Source organism: Anneissia japonica, unplaced genomic scaffold, assembly GCF_011630105.1.
Source record: "Anneissia japonica isolate Jap-2015-1 unplaced genomic scaffold, ASM1163010v1 scaffold287871_len1641731_cov197, whole genome shotgun sequence".
In the NCBI taxonomy this organism is placed as follows: domain Eukaryota; kingdom Metazoa; phylum Echinodermata; class Crinoidea; order Comatulida; family Comatulidae; genus Anneissia; species Anneissia japonica.
In genome coordinates this window covers 1576232-1596931 of record NW_022712275.1, presented here as the reverse complement: position 1 = coordinate 1596931, position 20700 = coordinate 1576232, and the positions used below count along the sequence as shown (strand labels likewise).

The 20700-nt window shown below is 31.5% G+C and overlaps 1 protein-coding gene across 1 annotated transcript in view; it reads right to left on the bottom strand.

Moving 5' to 3' along the window:
- Nucleotides 1–20700, bottom strand: part of LOC117107741 (pleckstrin homology domain-containing family H member 1-like) — an 80567-nt gene that overhangs the window by 11064 nt on the left and 48803 nt on the right. The window contains exons 7-14 of the mRNA XM_033249493.1: nucleotides 15028–15106; nucleotides 11147–11241; nucleotides 7955–8156; nucleotides 6856–7001; nucleotides 6374–6484; nucleotides 5024–5180; nucleotides 4351–4520; nucleotides 624–809 (exon numbers count right to left, since the gene is read on the bottom strand). Coding sequence (XP_033105384.1) covers nucleotides 624–809; nucleotides 4351–4520; nucleotides 5024–5180; nucleotides 6374–6484; nucleotides 6856–7001; nucleotides 7955–8156; nucleotides 11147–11241; nucleotides 15028–15106 — 1146 coding nt within the window. The remainder of the gene's footprint in view (nucleotides 1–623; nucleotides 810–4350; nucleotides 4521–5023; nucleotides 5181–6373; nucleotides 6485–6855; nucleotides 7002–7954; nucleotides 8157–11146; nucleotides 11242–15027; nucleotides 15107–20700) is intronic.

Below are 20700 nucleotides of genomic sequence, written 5' to 3'. Positions count from 1 at the left end.
ATAAGAGACAGCATCTAGCCACAAAGGCCCCCAGAAAACTGCAACACTGGTGGGGGGGGGGGTGTGGAGGCACCTACCTTTGACAGCAAATTAGTTCCACTACAGCTATTTTAAATACTAAAGATGGCCATTAAATTTTCATTGGAATAGGAATTTAGCTCCGCATTATGAATTTTCCCATCCTCCTCCCAAGATGAATCCAGCCTACACCCCTGATGACATTTAGAAAGGACATATTAATATTTTGATCAATCTGTAGAATAGTGGACAATAAATATATGTTTGCTTTCTGGGTTTAAATTCCTTCAACTAAAAATAACTCCACTCACTAATGCTCTGTCACAATGTATAATTTTCTGTGACAAATATTATATGATTTGTCCATATATGGGTATGATCATATCATATCACACCCATACATTGGCAAGTCGCAAGTATTTCTCAAATAAAACTTGACATAGTATTCCATCATGTAGGAGTTGTTAGTCATGCATTATTGGGTGAGAAAATAAAAAGAATTAATCATTTTTTTACTACAGTGAATTATCAATATTCCTGGATGAAGGGCCCACCCACAAGCATTGGAAAAAACACAAAATACTTAAATACAAATGACAGCAAACCTTTTCTTCTTTGGAGTTCATTAGCAAATAAGTTGGGCCTTGTATCTGATGGTTCACATGAATCACAATCACATATTTTGGCTCGTCTTCTTTTTCAACTGGGATTCTGCTTTCATCATCCGAATCCATCGAGCAATCAACTTCTTCAACTTGGGTTTCACGCATATTGATTGTACCCACAGGTAGCTTAAGGGGAAACAAAAATTTAAAAATTAATGTGTAATTTTGTATTAGTTTTTAGTTCCAATGAGAAGCTCTAAAAATATTCGGCTGATTGATTAATAGATTTTTTTTGTATGGGTGGGCATTAGGGTCAATATACTCTACTGCCTCTATTATACTGCCCTCATCGGAGCTTCCTAGATTATGAGAACTTGTTATTAATAGCAATATACTGTATAGCACCACTGTTAACGAAGGCAAATCCTAGATGTTTCTATTAAGGAGGAGAGCCAATGACCAATCAATGACCTACGGGAGAAGTGTTGGTGGACGTTTCCTTTCCTACTGTGGGGGGGTGGGGAGAGGTGTCCATAGACATACGGTTATACCACTTGAAAGCTTTGAAGTTTTAGCCACTTATTCTTTCATTTTATAATGATTTCACATTTGGTTAGATTTTTTTTGCAATTCATTAAAGGGGGTGGGGAAGAAAAACAACATGATCTGCCATTGGTTATCAAAGGTCAAAATGAATTTTTTTCCTCCTGATCATTTGATACAGTCGTATTTTTGCAATGTTCCCGCCTCCTTAGGGAGTATTTCTAGCTAGGCATGTGATTTGACAGAGCTTGTTCCATGAACCACATCCTATCCAGGTACCAAGTGTCTTAGAAGTTGGCAAAGCAATTGCGGTTTGGGGCTCGCAATCTTTAGGTTGGGGGTTTGAACACTCGCTGTGTATTGCACTTGTATGTCTGTGCAAGGTATTTTACCTAGCTATGTTCATCTTCTCCGCCAAGGATTACAAACGGGTACCTGGTAGGATATTAGTATGGCATAATACATTATAGTGTGATATAGAATATTATTGCTTGTGCATTATATATTGCAGCACAGCTAGGCACTTCGTGGTGGTTTGCAAATCATGGATTTAGTGACCAGGGATAATACTAACTTATAATAAGTTTCAGTCTGGTAAGCCTGATACTGCCTGAGATGCAACTCTTTTATTTAAAAAAACTCAAAAACCCAAGGACACGGGCAAGGTGACAAACCTCTAAATCGAAACTCTCACAACTGTATGATTGGTCGCATAAAAAAAATTTTAATTGCTCTGCACACGTCTACAATATATACATAAAAGCAAAACCAATATGTTCACATTTTCCCCACCAATTATATACATACACATTGACATTTGTCAATCAGTTAATTTAATTTAAATTTATTTTTAACCTTGGAAAAAAAAAAATGGAGAAAAAAATCATTCGTCTTGATGAATCACACAGCATCTAATGCATATCTCAACACATTGTCAAATATGTAGGCCTTTATTTCAACTCTGCAAAGCAATTCATTTTCCTAAACATAAAAATTATAACTGCTCTGTTTATACTCATATTTTCAGTATATGTAACAGGGAATTAGATTAACTAATTAAATATCTTGAAAACTAATTTGTGAAAGGTCATAATAATGTGCGCTTTCTGTGTTGACAAAAAAAAATATAAAAAAATATAAATATTTTGATTGCTTTCTTTGTGTGCTTAAGTAATATCTTAGCTTTCAGGTGAAAATTAAATTAGGACAATATTTCTTTCCCATTACCCATTGCATAAATAATACTTCTATATATTCTTTGGCTGGTAATCAATTTAAGACATTTTGTCGTAAAAGGACTGTATAGTTATTAGCAACAAGTTTGATATCTTTACTATTATATTATAGTATTCACAATTTTATATATATTATTATATATTCATATATATATATATTAATATTACATTTTCTATATTATTTTAATTATTATTTGTTATCTATATAATATAATGAAGTTCAATGAAATTCTTTTCAAAAAAACACCCCCAAAATTCGTAGAAATTTATACACTGCACACATTTAAAACAAAAATTCATAACAGAGCATTTTTTGGCACCTACAACCCTTACTCCCCATCTTGACCATCTGATTCCCCTTATCGCCTTTGCTTTAAAAATGATTCCCAATTTGCTCACTACTTGTGAAACTCTGTACCACTGCTCCTTATAATTCATATTAAGAATTTATACTTAGAGCAATTCATATTTCCTATAGAAATTTAGTAATTATCAGAAGTAATATGGTTTTTGAAAGATAATTTTTTTTATAAATTATATGAAAATACAGGCCTAAAGGATAATAGATCAAAGTGAGATATCATGATCGGCAAAGTAAATATTAAAATAACACTAACCAAAAAAAAAATCATTGGAGGAAGTGGATATGATTAACAATAGGCCTTACAGCATCTTATTATATTCAATTAAGATAATAGGGTTATGAACTTATACAAAGCAAACTGTTATTCCTACCTGGAAATAAATAGTTAAAAAATAATTTTGTATTTTCCTCTAATTTCTTTTGGTTAAATAGATTACACAAAAATAATCTCTTCAATATTAGTTTGTGTTATTAAAATTTGTTTCCTTTTTGATAAGTGTACTTGAAAAATTAATTATTTTTAAGAGTGCTGCATACTTGTTTTGTGACACAAATTAAAGAGTTTTAACAATGTGTAAACATATAATATCATTCCTAGAAATAACTACCTGTTTATTTAGGATATTAATAGTTTTCAGATTCTAAAATCCCTGTCCTTTACATAATGATACAAAATAGTATTGTACTAATACTACTGTATCATATAAAATAATAACAACAATCTTGACAATGCTAAGAAATAATATAAATATTTTAAAAATAATACATTCATTTATCAATAAATTATTTTAACAATATTAATATTTCTCAACCAACAATAACAGTTCTTTTCAGAACTATCTATGCGGTGTATCACAAGCATTAACATATATTATTACTCCGCCATGCAAATCTTCAAACAATATTAATAATATTAAATAATAATTATAATAATACTAATGATAATTATAAAGCACAATTTATATAGGGCATATTGCAATAAACTGCATCTGTGCACCTTATATTTACACCTCGTCATCAAATCAATTTTCTATGAAATGCATCTCTTAAAGAATTACAATTCCATAGGCAGTCAGAATTAGCACACATACTGAATCTACCAGGCACACACCTGGGAACCCAAGTGAAATAATACATAATAGTTCTACCAGAATTTGGAACATTTTACCCTGTGAAATTCGCAATTTTAATTTATCTGTTAGTTCGTTTAAAACTAAACTTTTAAACTATTTTAATAACTACTTCTTAAATAATTTTGATGTTGTAAATGTTTGTAGTTGGTCACTCTCGTGTAGATGTTCCTTTTGTTGAGAGTAGTTGTTCTGTTTCTGTACTATTTTGGGTTGACCAACCTGCATAGATGTTTAGCACCTGTTTGTTCTTTCCTTGCCATGTTTTTGTAAATTTGTTTGTTGTTTTGTGCTTGGCAGAAATTTGAAATAAATAAATAAATAGAATAATAGCCTCAAAACCTTGAGGACAAGGTTGAAAATCTGTATTGCAACTGCTGCACCTCTCTCTACGTAATTAAGTAATAATATTTTAACGATTATTAATAATTAATTATCATAATAAATCATCTCACCTTATCTTCTTGGTTCTTGAAATATGCAAATGTCTTTCCTAAAAGAACGCACCAACATTTCTTACTATGTCCGTGCTTTACTTTATTTATCCATCCTTTAATGGCTGGCTGCTGTCCTGTCTGTTCAAACATTGGTTGTGTATTGTAGCGACGCAAAACATTTTGTAAAACTATAAATCAAATATAAAGACACATAAATTTTAAAGATTATTATAATTGCTTTTAGAATATTTTACACAACTATCATTTATTGATGAAATTGAATTATTATTAAAAAATACATTTTTGTATCTGTTGTAATTAATTATTAGTTCAATTTATTTTAATTACTATTAAAAATAATAAACATTGATTCACATTTTAAATATGGTAAACTTAGCATTATTTAAGAATTAATAAAAATATAATTGGTTTTGTAAATGCTCAAAAGATTTTTTTTTTAAATCCTAAACACAAGAAATAACCTAAAACTAACTTGGACTGCCACAAGAATAATATCACAAAATATAGGAGCTGTGACAGGCCAAATGATTATTTTTTTGTAGTAATTAGTAATCAATCACACAATTCATTTTTTTATTTTATTGTATAATGATAATTTTAACACAAATGCAATGAAAAAAAATATGTATAAAAAGTGTATAGAAGAGAAAATACGTTCTAAGATACTAACCTTGGATCCATTCTTCTAACGTGGCGGTAGAGTCTGCTGTCAGGTAGTACACCCTCTTGGTGGTAACAAGTTCAAATGTGTGAGCTCCATTGGACCGTGCAATCTTACACATCCCATCCAATGGAATAAGTCCCTGAGCCTTCCTTGAAACATCATTCTACAATATGATCAATCAGAAAACATTATTATTTTGTTATTAAATTAATAAATATAAAGTCTGAACAGATAGTTATGACTTAAAACTATAATAATGATGATGATGTATGAAAACAAACATATTGAGCACAGTTGAAATATAATAACAAGAACTCAAGCTCATTTTATAAATAATAAATTATTTGTATATTTAATATTTAAAATCATTTTCTAAAAGAGCGAATACCGTACTCGCGCGAATAAGCGACCGGGCGCTTAAAATATTTTTTGCACTTTTTGAGGTGCGTTTATTCAAACGGGGCGCTTATTCGAACAGGGCGCTTATCAAAACAGAGTGGAAATTGAGGGGGCGCTTATGGAAATAGATGAAAATCGAGGGGTTCTTATGAGAACTTATTAAATTCAAGAGGCATATTTTGAATGAAAAACGATTATAAGGATATCAGGAAACCGCACATTACGAATGGTGGTGCGGCGGAAACTTTCGTCCAAAGAGCATGGCTTGTCATGACAAGAAAGTTGTGAGTACATGTATTACATAACAGCAGAATAGCAGATGAAATTAGTGGTGGTGGTTAGCTTGTTGGCCATCGGCTGATTGAGATCAGCATAATGCCATGTTTTCTTGAAAACTCAGATGAGAATGTGTTAGGTGTAAATTGTCGGAAAAGCAGTAGGACTAGGCTATAGAAAAGTGTAAGAAGATGAAAGTTGGAAATATACTGTCTGTCCAGGGAGCTCTCATCTGTCCAAGATAAATATCCTCATTTTGATATTGACTAAAGGAGAATGTGATTCCACTCCACACCTCAAATCATACCAACATCCACACAGTCCAGGATTGATTGAGTTATTGAGGGGGCGCTTATTCAAACGGGGCGCTTAAGGAAATTTTCACGTTAGAAGGAGCGTTTATTCGAGAGGGGCGCTTATTCAAAACGGGGCGCTTATTCGCGCGAGTACGGTACCCAATCAGTGAAATCATCATTGGATAATATAATTTTATGGGTTTTTAGGTTATAACTCTTAACATTAATAATGATGATTAATAATTATAATAACATTAAGTTAGCATAAGACGAAATGAGAGATGGAGTGACTGGGGGGAAAGTTTTTTTCTTTTGGGGGATAGGGTATACCCCCGTGCTATCCTAGATACGGCACAGCTGTTATTTATTTACTACATCTACCCACCTGTGATTTATAATATCGTAATTCTCCATTTTTCAAAACAAACCACCGTCTTTTCCAACTTTTCACTTTAACTCCTAGCTTGGTGAGCCAGCCACACTTCTCCATTGCTTCCTAAAAAAACACATAAATGTACATGAGCAAAATATTCAAAAAATTAAGCATATGAATCACAACTGTCCTGCAATGTATCAATATACTAATATAATAAAAAATGTCTTGAATTTTGTTATGTTTTATGTTTTAACACTGTGATGTCTGACCAGGGAAAAGTACAGTAATTTAAGTCGTTACAATCACAATCTAAATTTTCAAGCCCCGAAACCTTAATTCAGAAATTCCGGGATGGTGTCCGATAGGAGACAGCTTAAACCTGATTTTGTTAATTTTTCACCTAGTCATTATTTCTGAGTGGACCCTTGCAAGTGTATTTTTATGTAAAATAATGTTTTTTAAAGATGACAATACTGTACTACTCCAAATACCTTCTTCATGTTCTCGGTTGTATAGGCAGCACATGTCTTGAGGAGCTTGTGCTCTGGTTCCTCCGAGTGGTTGCTGTCCGTGAAAGACATGGCATCAGGCGGGATGGCATAGTCTCCTTCTGAGATAGCAGATTGTCCAGACACACCTAAGGTAGAGAAAATATATATTGGTCATATATTTATAAAGAGAAAACAAGAACATATGTTAAAAAATATGTGTGTGGTAGCTAATATATTACAAAGAGGAAGTAAACTAACAAAAATAAACACACTAATAGATAGTATTTGAATACAAACATTTACAAAAAAAATGGCTAGTCATTAATGCTAATAATTATACTAGGACTCAAAACATGATTTTTAAATATCTTGGCTAATGATACAAAATAACCTAACTCTACCCCTTCACTTACCAGTACAGTATAAATTGGTACTACAATAATGGTGCATTCACTGTTGCCACAACCGACAAAGGGGGGTCAGAAAATAACCACTGACTAATGTTTATCAAAGGGATAAAGGTTATATTTGGGTATTGATAAAAATCAGACAATAGCTATTTGTTCATGAGTAGTACAACAACCAACAACAAAAACTTGAATAAGTAGTTTCATAGAATATAATTGATGGTTCTTTGTAAATATATAAAAGCAGAATACGTGCAAACATATGAATATTGGTAAAAACTTAGCATCGCAAAGTAAACACAATACAAACAGAAAAATAATAATAGTGCTTGCAGTCAATGGTATGAAAGTGCCTGGGAGTTAGATCTTCGCGTATAACTAATAGAGTTATAAATTCTCTGTGGTCTAATGGTATGCTACTACTCGTCTTGCAGGTTCAAATCTCGCAACAGACACTTTCATCATACAACTTAAAAAGTGAAGAATTTGTTCAAGGGCTCTTGATATTTGTTCAAGGGCTCTTGATACGATTATAACATCATGTTCCTAATTGAGCACTGTATTATTATTTATCCATTGCTACTAATATACATATAATTACGTACATGTATATACACAAATTATATATTTTGTTTTTATATAATGATATATGTTTGTGTGTATATGCATTCTTTTTTAGGAATATACAGTACCTCTTTTCTTTGCAGAGGGGGCACTAGGATCAGGTGATCTACACGATGATGTTGCACTAACTGTAGATGCAACTGTGGTCCTCTCCACGCTGGCTTTGCTAATGCCAACCTTCCCAGACTTCCGCTTCCCTCTACCATACTCTTCGTCGGACGAGTCGGAAGATTCGCCGGTGAATGGAGTGCTACGAATCTGAGCTGCAGCCTGTTTGTGAAAAAAAATTGGCCATATATTTTAATGGTTCAGCTTAGGGTCCACCTTAAATATAAGTAAATAACTTAAATAACCAGTAGCTAAAAAAGAAATGTGTATTCAATGTGTTTGAAGTAAAGTAGTCCTGAAATTTTTATATTTACAAGAATGGGCTTAGGAAGAAAACTTTCTTAACAAGTTGTAAAAATTAATATTCTAAGGAACTGAAGAAGTAATCAAAAACGGCTATAATAACATACTTTAAATATTTAAAAAACAGAGGGAAATACATTATTAACACTCCCTAGCTTTGTAATTTTTAATTAGCCATTTCCAATTATTTCTTCAAACATGCTTTAAAAGTCTTAGAATATTTATTTGTAAAAAATACCTTTTTTTTCTCTCTCTCTATAGCCTGGTTTTAAATGGTACAACCTTCCCTGAACCCATCTTCCTATATTTATCTAACATGAATCCATTAGTAAATGTGCACTAAGTTTATAATTAAATTACAATTGTCAAGAATTTTGAAATCCACTGCAGAATTAGACTGTCTAACAATTAGAAGCAAAACTAGTAATATTTTAAAATTTGTACATATTCCCATGATCATGTACAATGACCGACTGCCCTTCCTCTGACCACACCCAATTTTAATGAAGTATATGATTCTATCTTTTTCCAATCATTAACACAATTGGTTTTCTTCCGTTAGCCCACACTGTGTTTATTACTAACAAGAACTTTTGTTTTTGTATTCATCTACAAATAATTATTTTGCAACATAAATCTGAGCTATGGCACCTGGTAATATGCAAATGTTCAAGGTTGAATTTATTTAAACATTCAAGCACGTCTAAATATCAATACTTCATGAACATTTTGTATATGACAAGGAGAATTATATTGTAAAAAAACTTAATTTTGATTATTAACATAAATATTTATTATAAACTTGGTCTATATAATTAATTCATATTTTTGGTCACTTTAACAACATCTTGGGAATACGTCAAACTTTTTGAGCAGCGACCATGTACGAAAAGGGACTAAAAATAAATTATGGACATCAGGTAAACAGGAAATATTTTTAATAAGCCATTTTAATTTTGGAGGTTTTCATTCTGAGGATATCCAAAAGATTAAAAACTGTTACACAGTTTAAAAACAGGATAATACGAAAATGTAACGAAAGGCTATGTTAGGCTTGAGGAATTCCGGAGTATAAACAGAAGGCTAAACGGAGACAAAATCAAGAAATGAAAGTTTAACAAATATAGCCTCCTTCTTTTGGTCTATCCCATTTCCCACAAGACATACACATGACACCCATGGTGATTTTCCATGCTGTGGCCTTGCACAAATTTTAAGAAATAATTTTGTGGCCTGGAGAACTAATGTAAAGCATTAAATCTGCTACAAAATTTAATACAAGATTAAATATTAACGATGCTTGTCTGTCATGGGCTAAGAAAAATTTGAAAATTCCGTATTTGAATTGGTTAATTGTATATTTAAGTTATTAACTTACAATTGTAAATTTAAATGTGAAATTTTCCTGTTAGTTAGTAGACAGTTAGAAAAAAATTTCTAGTATTTTGTTGCATAGATCCACAATTGGCTATTAATTAAATTGTTTTTTAAGGATTTTTGTAGTAAAAATCAGAAAAAAACTTTAGTTTTTATATCTGTTTCTGGTTGGAAGTTAATAACTAATTTGAATGTTTTAAATGAGCTATTCAAAATGTCTTTATTGCATTTTTTAGGTTTTAATAGAGACACCCTAAAGGTCTTTGTGCCATCCTAAACTAAATCAATATATAATTGACAACTAATAACTTTAATAATTCATTAACTTATACAATAATATTAGCTTGATTGATTGATAAGTCCAATTAAAACATCTGAGCTATTAACAAATATATACAATATATGAGTATTGGAATTGATAATTGCTTTTAATAAATTATTGACAGCACAGACACTATATCTTAAGTTTGTTTAATTAGCCAATTAATCAATCAATTTGTTACATGATACTTTTCATTAACTAAATAAATGCTTTTGGAATGCAATTGTATTAAAACTAATGAATCTGTAAAGCAATGAAAGTGAATCTATAGCCTGTCACAACCAATTAAAAAAGTTTCCAACTGATGAACATCATAACTTCTTGAAGGTTGCCAGGCAAGAATCCGCCCAATTACGCAGTATCTTACTGGAAAGCATCAAGATATCCATGCTGACGACCATAACAAAATTTTTTATGTCAAAATGTCATTGGAGAAAACGGTGTTTCCTTTGCACAACATACTTTCGTCCTGTTTACTACAAAGTACTTTTATTTTATTATAATTAACATTCATTAAATAATTGACTTTTAATCCCAAAAATCTTGTCCCTCATCAACAGCAATATGACTGTAGCAACTGTTGTTTATCATTCATAGGAAAAAACGTCAAATTTTCTTGTTTGCCAGATGTGTCAAATGTTTGCTCCAAATAAAAAATATTTGTTGATTTTAGGCTATTAATTTCTCCAGTTATTTTCATAATATTAAATCAGTACTACAGCAAGTGCAGCAAATACTGAAACACCGACAACTTGGGAATGTGGTTAATTAATATTATCAACTTTTATCATAAATTTTATAAAGCTTGCGTAACAATTGTTTTTTATGGGTTAATGAAATTGCATACAATGTTCACTTTTATCATGTGAAAACCATAATTTGCAAATTAAAAAAAAATAAAAATAAAAATGAAAGTCTCCGAAAAAGCAAGTGTATACAATCGCAACTAATACTCAGGTTATCTTTATGATCACAGCCCTGCACATGAACATGCAAGTCTACAACTTTTTGGAAGATCTATAGATAATTTTTAAATGTTTACTATCATATCAAGTTATCAATGCCGTCTGATGACCTTTTGACCGGACTTCCTCCAGGGTTCATTATAAAAACACTAAATGTACTACAGGGTAGCAACTCGGTGACATACCCCTCGTAATGTTGTGTAGACAGGAACGTCCATCTCTTTGTAGATAGCGTTAGCAAACTCATTGTCTCCTGGTTGGTAAATAGCAGCACTGGACTCTGGAAAAAAAAAAGGAAATTTAATTAATTATATGTTTGATAAGCACATCCAGCATAAACAACAATATGTAGCAATACGATATTGGTAAACAAATATATTGCTATGGTTACTAATACTCAGTAGCGAGGCAAGCAAGCAGGGTCAGAGGGATCTCGGCAGGTCAAGCATGGATGACTAGTGGTCAAATGCTATTAAAATCCTTTTACTGCAATTCCTAATAATGTGGTCTAAACGCCATCCAACACCATAAAATCCCCACTTGAGTACCCAACTGGGATTTTTACTCTGGGACACTGATGTCAGTTAATCTGCCTATTGCAATCAAGGACACAGGTAGGCTTAACTAATTACATACCCATGGGTGAAAAGGGACATATTTTCCCCACATGTGATTAGCCTTAGATACTTTTAATTCATCACAATATATTTGGCTGTTTTTTATAGGTGTTTCTCTCTCCATGAAGCTTTTAGCGTCAGTGTAGGCCTACACAAAGCAACACAAAAATGCTTTCAAGAAAATAATTCTAAAGGAATTGAAATCTATACACGCACATTTTTTGTTCGATATTTTAAAAATTACTCAACTGCACTGTTCAGTATCTGTCTATGTTTAGATGACCTCATTTTAGGACATTATTTCTGAATGCAATTCAGATCTACTTCACTGCATGTATAGTACAATGCTTTTGTAATCAATATACCACAAACATAACAACGATAAGTAGTTTTTCCCATTTTTAAAGCAACTGAAATCCACTGGAACTGCAGCGAAAAACAAGGCTACACAATTCAGCTCACAGAGTGGCTGCCACCAGCCAACTGAGCTATTCTGCTCTCTATTCAAGCTTGTTGTGAAAGGTTGTAAACCATGCTGATATTTTGTGGGAATGTTGACTGTCTGAAAGGGATATTTAATTAGTATGAGTGACTCAGTCTGAGTTGAGAGTTAATCATGAAAAAAATCCTGTAATTTGTAGGATCAGAACCTTGGAACTTGGGTTTGTAAATTAAGCATAACTCATTAAGCCACTAAAATCCTCTTCAGAGTGCAGATGTTAATTGGTAGTTAAAGATGGTTGCCTTTCACTTCTAGAGTGCTGTGTTGAACCTCATCTGACTATAAAAAAAATCCAGATTTAAGCCAGGCACTTACCGCAGTACAATGGTCATCGACCAATAAGATTCTATGGAGAACGCAACGCCATTACGCATGCAGAACAGATCGTTTTTAATCTATTCAGACTGCCACCAACAATCAGCAGATGGAGTTGCATCATATAAGCGCAAGTTTTATTTGTCAGTTAGCAGTTGTACGACTGTCGTATGGCGCAGCAAGACATACCTAGCTTAAGTCTCAAACATTCCAAGTGCCAATGTGCTTTAATTATTGGCAACATAACAATTGTTTTTGCCTAATAATCAATAAATATGTAACAATAATTTTCCATATTTAAATCCAAATCATGATTAATTATCAGACATACAGTAAGGAAATATGTAAAGGTTGTAATATAATAATTTGACATCAAGCCAGCATAATTAAATAACTTTATAATAAAATGATTGTTTTTGTGTAAAAGTCTGGTTTTAATTGATCAACCAGATTGTACTTAGTAGTGTTGTTGCTGGCATTTAGCCAAAAATTCCAAATCAATGCAATTTGATGAAAACATATAAATTATTCACATTAATTAAACCATATATATATATATAGGGCCTAATGGATCCCAAATATTTCTAGGTACTTTATATTAAGTCTTAGTAGTAGTGGAAAACTATCCTCCATTGGATACCAACCCAATTATTTCTGAGTCTAGGTTTCAGGGCCAAATCATTATTATCAATTAATTTTAACATTTCCTGAAAAGTGTCATATGATGATGATGCTTAAAAATAAAAAAAATGATTTGTTGAGAATGGTATTGACAATGTTCGAAGTAAATGAGGCATGCCATCCAAAAACAAGCATACTGTTGCAATATGTTAAACTGATTATAGCATAAGAATGTACTATATTTCATTGTAGCATTTTTTTTATGCAACTTGAATAGTGGCATTATAAACATTAATAATAAGTAATTATCGGAGTCAGAAATATTTATTGTAATCAAAAATTTAAACATTTAGAAATAAAATCTTTTTTTCTAGATATATACTATAATTTATGGCACATTTACATTGTAAATACCAGAGTTGGCACCTTTACCAGTAAACTGTACTCTATTCAATTTTCTTTTATTCATTCTTAAACCATTTGTCAAACTAAATTGTGCCGTTAAGGCACTTGTAGCAAATAAAAGAAATTGAATTGAAAATTGAAAACCTCTACGGCAGAAGTAACAACAATACAAATTAACAAGCAACAAGATAAATAGAAACCCTGGTAAATTACCTAGACAGAGAGAAATGAAATTGTAGGCCTACTATTATCACAATTGACTGGAACATTTCATTGCTTAACACAAGTAGTTTAATTAAGTTAGAAACTAGTTAAGTTGGCGCAAGTCAAGACTTCATGAAGTCACTCTCAAGTTTCAAGTTAAAAAAATGTTTAGATAGATCTTTGTACCTCACTTCTTGAAAACGACTTCAAGATGGAGTTGAAACGCTGTTCTTTTATACCGTAATTGATTTTCAACTTAATCATCTGTGACTAAATGAGTTGGCACATGAAAATATATGGCGATGTAAAACGAAACAAAAAAATAATGGTACTCACGTGAACACGAATTGTTATCTAGGATCATCACTATATGCATATTTACCGCTAGTCTGTCCTAAAGTTAATTTATTTATGGTTGGTATTTTTTTTAAACCCCAAATATTCTTATGGCAAGCAGATCTTGACAATCGATTTTTAGAGTAACTTTCAATCGTACTAGACTTAGACTTGTATACTTTCAATCGTGGTCTACTTGTACATGTATGATCAATGTCTGATTTACTATTATCACCTGACTACCGTGCTGCGTCATATTATAGACATGTGCGGATTATCGCGGTTTAATCTTTCCCGTTTAAAAAAAAAAGGACGTACAGCAACGAATGATGTACTAAATAAACTCATTTCAAAGGAAGTCACAGACGCAGAGGAAAAATAATAAAATACTCAACGAATCATCACCTGATCAATTACATGCTGTTACATATCCTGAAAAGTTTCATGTGGTACAAATGAGAGTGATTGGTGGAAGATGATAAGTACATGGTGTTGATTGGTTGATAATAATTGCTAACAATTAATAATTAGTAACTGTTATCAAGTTAAAAGTTGCATGTCAATAGGTGAAGAATATATCTTTCTTGATTGATTTATGGGTTGGACTTTTCCAATTGCTAATTATATGGCACTTTAAAAATGGTTGGTCTTCAGATGAATTTTGAATTGACTCATTTGAAATTAACCATAAATATCTTTCACACATTCTTCCAAATTTTCAACCAAAACATAAAAAAATCAATATAATAATATATTTATTTTTCATATATATTTCTTAAATTTCAACCTATTATCCATTCAAAAATGCATTGTGTAAATTATAAGTAAGAATATAATTATTTTTCATAAATATTTTTTATAAATTTCTACCTATTATTATTACAAATACATAAATTATGTACATATTATATTATAGTTAAATAATTTTATCTGGCCGAATGTTTATTGCAAATTATCTATTCTTTCATTGTACATCAATTTCAAGAAGACTTTACTAATTTACAGTAAAGTATTAATCTAGATTTAATTAAAGTTAGTTATGTAAAGTTCAAATTAAAATACTCACTTCTGCTTGGTGCTGTAAGATTCTCAAGACTTGCAGACATTCGTATACCCTCACTAGCCACATTGTATATACGATTTTCCTGAAAAGAATATAAATACGAAAACAATCAAATCCATTCTTTGATAAATATGGTATCATAAACTACTAAATAGCTGACATTAAGTAGCAGCAGACCAGTACAGGATAAAAGGTAAAAAGTCATACAATTAACACCACATTTCCATCTCCATTTTGTCTATAATGCGATTTCTGCAAGCAAATTCTGTAATAACACACGATTCACATTTAGGAGTGCGCCTTCTAAAAAAAAACAAGTATTTCTCTCAAAGATCTTATAAACTAAATATGGCGCACTCTATTCAATTTCTATATGCAAATTCTATAACAACTATGGTAACAAGCAGTGCCCCCAATAAAATAATTTGATTGTTTCTGATGGGAGAGGGACACCAAACTCCGATGAGGCCCTTGGACCCCACTAATGTAGAAGTAAATGTTAGTGAAGTTTAACAATCAAATAAGATTGATTTTCTTTTTTCAAAAACAAAATGTTTTTCTAAAAATAATGATCAGATGTTTGTGGTTTGAAAGCATCATTAAATATAAGTAGACCTATTGGATATAAACATCCAATATATACACAATCCAGAATAGCAATGAAATGCATTATGGAAAAACAAGAAAAATCTAAAGCTATGTTCACCTGTTCAATTTAGTCCAACCCAATGATTTGACATATAAAGAAAAACGCAGGAAGTGATAATTAAACTAAAGTGAATAATGTATGATATTAAATTACAAAATATAAAAAATACACCACATTATAGAGGAATGCTATTATTGAATTAAATTCAATTCAATTCTGACTGCATGCAACCGATCTAATTTTAACATTATAGCAATATTTTGATATGTCATTTAGAACCACATGTGCTACCTATTTGCAAAAAAATTTACACATATTTAAACTACCAAACATGGAAATAGTATTATTCAATTTTAAGTAATTAATTTTTCTGCCTGTGTGTCAATTCTGTAGGCAAATAGTGTTTTGTTTACCTGGAAATATATTCTTAGTCTTTGAATGTGTATAAAATGAGTTTCAAATTATTGTTACTATATTTAGGGAATTTTAACAAATAATAAAATATATATAATAGCACAGTGAAGACACAGTAACACATTTTTTCTAATTTTGCTAGAATGCATTTTTCCTTTTTTGCTTCAATAATAATTCAACAGGAATGGTTGTGAATAACTTTAGGAATTTAATTTATATGTAGTAGTAAAAAAGAGAAAGTAATAATAAAAATTATATTTTTATAAAACTTCATGTACCACATACAAAACCGACTTTTAGGAAAGTCGATTTTTCTATTAGAAGATTTAAACTGCAATTTAATACAGGAAGACAAAAATTAATTTACCTTTTATATATTGTAATGAAAGACCATTTTATGAGAAAATTTGACGATTTACGTTTATTTACCATTTTATAAGAAAATTTGACAATTTACGTTAATTTAAAATTAACGTAAATCGTCAAATTTTCTTATGAAATGGTCTTTCACTTACAATATATAAAAGGTAAATTAATTTTTGTCTTCCTGTATTAAATTGCGGTGGAAATTATACAGTTCCTATGCAGTAAATAATGTGGAGTCATTAAGAAACTAAAAGCACATTAACTTGCAATTATTAATCGAGCATAACCCTTGAGGTTTGGAAAAGAAAAACATGGACTCCCATGTTGGCTAAGTGGTAACCTGTTATGTATAATGTTAATAAACTGTAACATGCAATACTAATACATATAAATGGTGGTTAATTTACATTTATTCATAATATTCAGTTTGTGCCAACTTTAAAGGTTATATGCAAATTTCATCAAGTTTTAAGAAATACACTTTGTTTTGAACAGTAAAGTTTGAACAACGAAATCCAATAATTTGAATTGGTTATTTGGTATATTTTTCGCTCCTCTGTTATAAAATGTTTGTATAAACTGTATAGAGCACGGGGTGGGCATAAAAATTGGTCAGAGGGCCAAAGTGAATTTCTGATTTAACACCGAAGGCCGCACCCAAACTTTGATGTTTCCAGTGTGTTTCCAAAAATCTTCGAACACTGCTTTTTACACTACTTTATTCTCAGTTTGAATGTTACTTTTTACATACGATCGGTGTCGGACCATAAAAAACAAGGTGTTTTCTAGCCAATAGGCTATACACATAGGGTTTTTAATTCATTTTTCAGAGCCCCCAAAAAAAAATCGCAGTTGGGCCGCATGTGGCACGTGGGCCGCACTTTGCCCACCTGTGGCATAGAGGCATGCAATATCCGCTAATAATAAATATAACTATCGTTTAAGGAATATGAGAAACCCAATCATTTTTTTAGTTATTTGATCTGTTCAAAATATGGTTTAGAAAATCAAAACTTTTTTTATTAGTAATCAACAGTAAAATCTAATTGTGTCCTAAAATCGATTATTTTATATCTATTTGGTAATTAATAGAATACCATTAAAAATGTATGCATAAATAAACTTTGATAGGCAATTACTCAAAATCATCTTTATCTTAACTCCAGGAATGCTGTACTTTTACTATTCGATACTCAGACTTGAAATGTTCAATTTTAATTTATTGCACCTCATATTAAAAATTACAGTCATGTATCAGAAAATACCAACAACTTGAATTTCGATATTTGCTACAACTTTGCAGTATAATATTGCCAGACAACAGGTTGTTGAGCTGATGAGATATAATTTGTAGTGGAGAGACACTTTAATATAAATACCCTCATATTTAGCAGTCAATATGTTAGATAATTAATACCATTTCATATAATTATCAGTAATGAGCAGCAACAGGTAGATTTTTGTCAACGTTTCTCCATATTTGCAAATGAATTATTGTTGACATACATCAAGAGAAAAACAAGTGTTTACAATCACTGTCACTACCAGCCACATATTGATATACAGTTCCTTAAGACTTCCTCAACAGCTGATGTATTTTGTATCAATTGACAAGGTATTTTTTCGTTTATTAATTTCATTATAGGTCTACATTTAGGGACCAATAATTACTCCTTCCCGCTCAACAGAGCCTCTGCCCAAATATATACTGGCAAAGATCCAAAGAAAAATAAAAAAAGTTTGCTGAAACTCACTTAATTCTATTACATACTTCTCTTTCTTAATCAATTATCAAGAGTAAATAACAATATAAGAGTTCAAATTAGAGTATATAGTAAGCCTATATTTCATTATTATCTAAGTGAGTGGATTGCCACTATTGAAGGTAATTTGATCAGTCTTACAAATTGTTTATAATTTTTGATGAGACTGAATATCCTATTGTCATCCTATACCCTAGATTTGGAAGGCAAGCATTTTAACCACTAGGCAACATGAGTTTTCCTAAGAATTCATTCAACCTGGGTGTACAGAGAAATCATGGATAAAATGCTTGCCCCAGGAGACATACTGTATACAAGAAGTGGCCAGACTTTAATCTTGAACCCTGGATCTTTCAAATGGAAACCCAAACTGTTGAACCAATTTTTACAATCTTCCCAAGGGCTCCAATTTGGAAGAAGTCAATTCCTGGAGATCTGCCGTGGGAGGGAAAAACTTTCGCATATGAAGGTCTAGACAATTTATGATGGCACTCCCAAACTTAAATTTGAATATTATTTTCTTTTTTCCTCCATTTTTTTTATAATTTTGAAAAAAATTATGGGAATGGGCTGGCTTTCTCCACCCCTCCTGAAACATACCACTGATCTGGTTAATGAGGTTTCTTAACATACTTAATTCTATTTTGCTGCACATTGCGATACCCATCGGCACTGACTTCCGTAAGTTAATTAATAGTAAAGCAGTGAAAACATGTAAATATTATGAATCTGCGGGAGATGGGTTATTTTCCGGGAGATTCTTTCTTGCTTGCAAGAGTGAAGGAGGCCGTCCCGATTTCCGGAAGTTCCCGCAAAGTAGTGGAAGACCTGGGACCCCTGTATTCATTTCCCCCAACAAATTACGTGTCCACAACATTTCCATCTAACTTCATGAGTGAAGTTAAATTAGACTTTGCTACAAATTATTTCAATGTTACAACCAAACACCCAAGAGTTTTTCCTCAAATTGTGAGTTGCAGCACGTAGACCTACATACAAATGTTGTTGCGGAAGTCTTGTATTTGCGAAGTTTAATCCAAGATATAGTGAAACTAAGGCACGCTGGGAGTATCAAAAATTTTGCTAACACAGCAACTTCCGAAAACTACTCGCATTTAAAGTCAAGAGGACATATTTAATTAAAACATTTTGGAATTGATTCAAATTCAACTAAATAAATGCTAACACACTTGTATTTCAACCACTTCAATTAATAAGTAGTTTAGTGAAAGTTCTATTCAACAACGTCCTATTTAAAATATTACCCAAAAAAAAATATTGTTATTGCTTGGCATGTTCGATTAAATATTAATGTGTAAATGATGCATTAATCTTTGAAAACTTCTAACATTTTGACAGAAATGTTAATTGAAGAGTCATTTAGATAAATTCAATTTTATAGTTTAAAGTTTTTCATCATTTGAAAGGAATGCAGACACCTTTATTAAGACATTATGTAAAAGTTAATGGTAAAAAAAAAAATTAATAAAAACTTCAGTTTATTTTATTGGCTTTTCCCACGGCAGCAGAAAAGTAAACCTGTTTTTCTTCTACTACTAGTACTGAAGACCCTTTTCCTATAGTTTTTCACAGAGTCCTCCATGCTTGGATCTTCTTCAAATTAGGTCCAAGCAAAGACCATATATCAAAGGCGTACCTAGTAAAAATATGACAACATTCTACATACTTTTGAAATTGATAAACTAGTAATCACTCCTTTGTGTAAATAGATTTTAATGCAATTCGCATTTTCTTGAACAATGCAAACTAGTTACAAGTATAAGTTCTATGCAGAATTACTGTGATATTCATAAGTCTTCCCTCTCAACCAATATATAATGGCACTTTCCAGAGCGTCTATCCAACTTAACAACTGGCCAATCAGAATATAACAACAATATGCACAGGTCTAAAAACCACCTGTGTTGTCCCACAAACGCACATGTTTTGCACGTTTCTATGGGACTGGTTTCTATAGCAACTATATCAAGGGCAGGGCTTACCAGAACAACGCATTTAGACAAGGCGCAGAGTCAGGTTCTACAACGCAATACTTTTTAAAAATTGTCGTATTAGCCTCAACAGATTCAATAGATTACGGACTTCAGTAGCTTCAAATTTATTTTTATGATTTATTTTGACTCCAGTGATGATTTATTTTGAACATCAGCTCTCACCATGTCAATGAGGTTAAACAGTATGTTACATTTTACAGATACAGAGAATCCAATCAGAGAGAAAACAATGTAGGCCTATATTATCATACTACTGTATGTCTACCATGCGCTTTAAATTATATAGTGAACAATAATTGTTATTAGTGCATTCAAAAAACAGAATTCAGATCATTGACCTCTCCAAGGCTCTTAAATAAACTTTAAGAAACCAAAGATATAAATATCTTTTTCTATGTAGACTAATTGTTTTTAATAAAAATTCAGTTTCTTTATCAGATTAAGTTGATATCAGAAGCTTTAGAATATG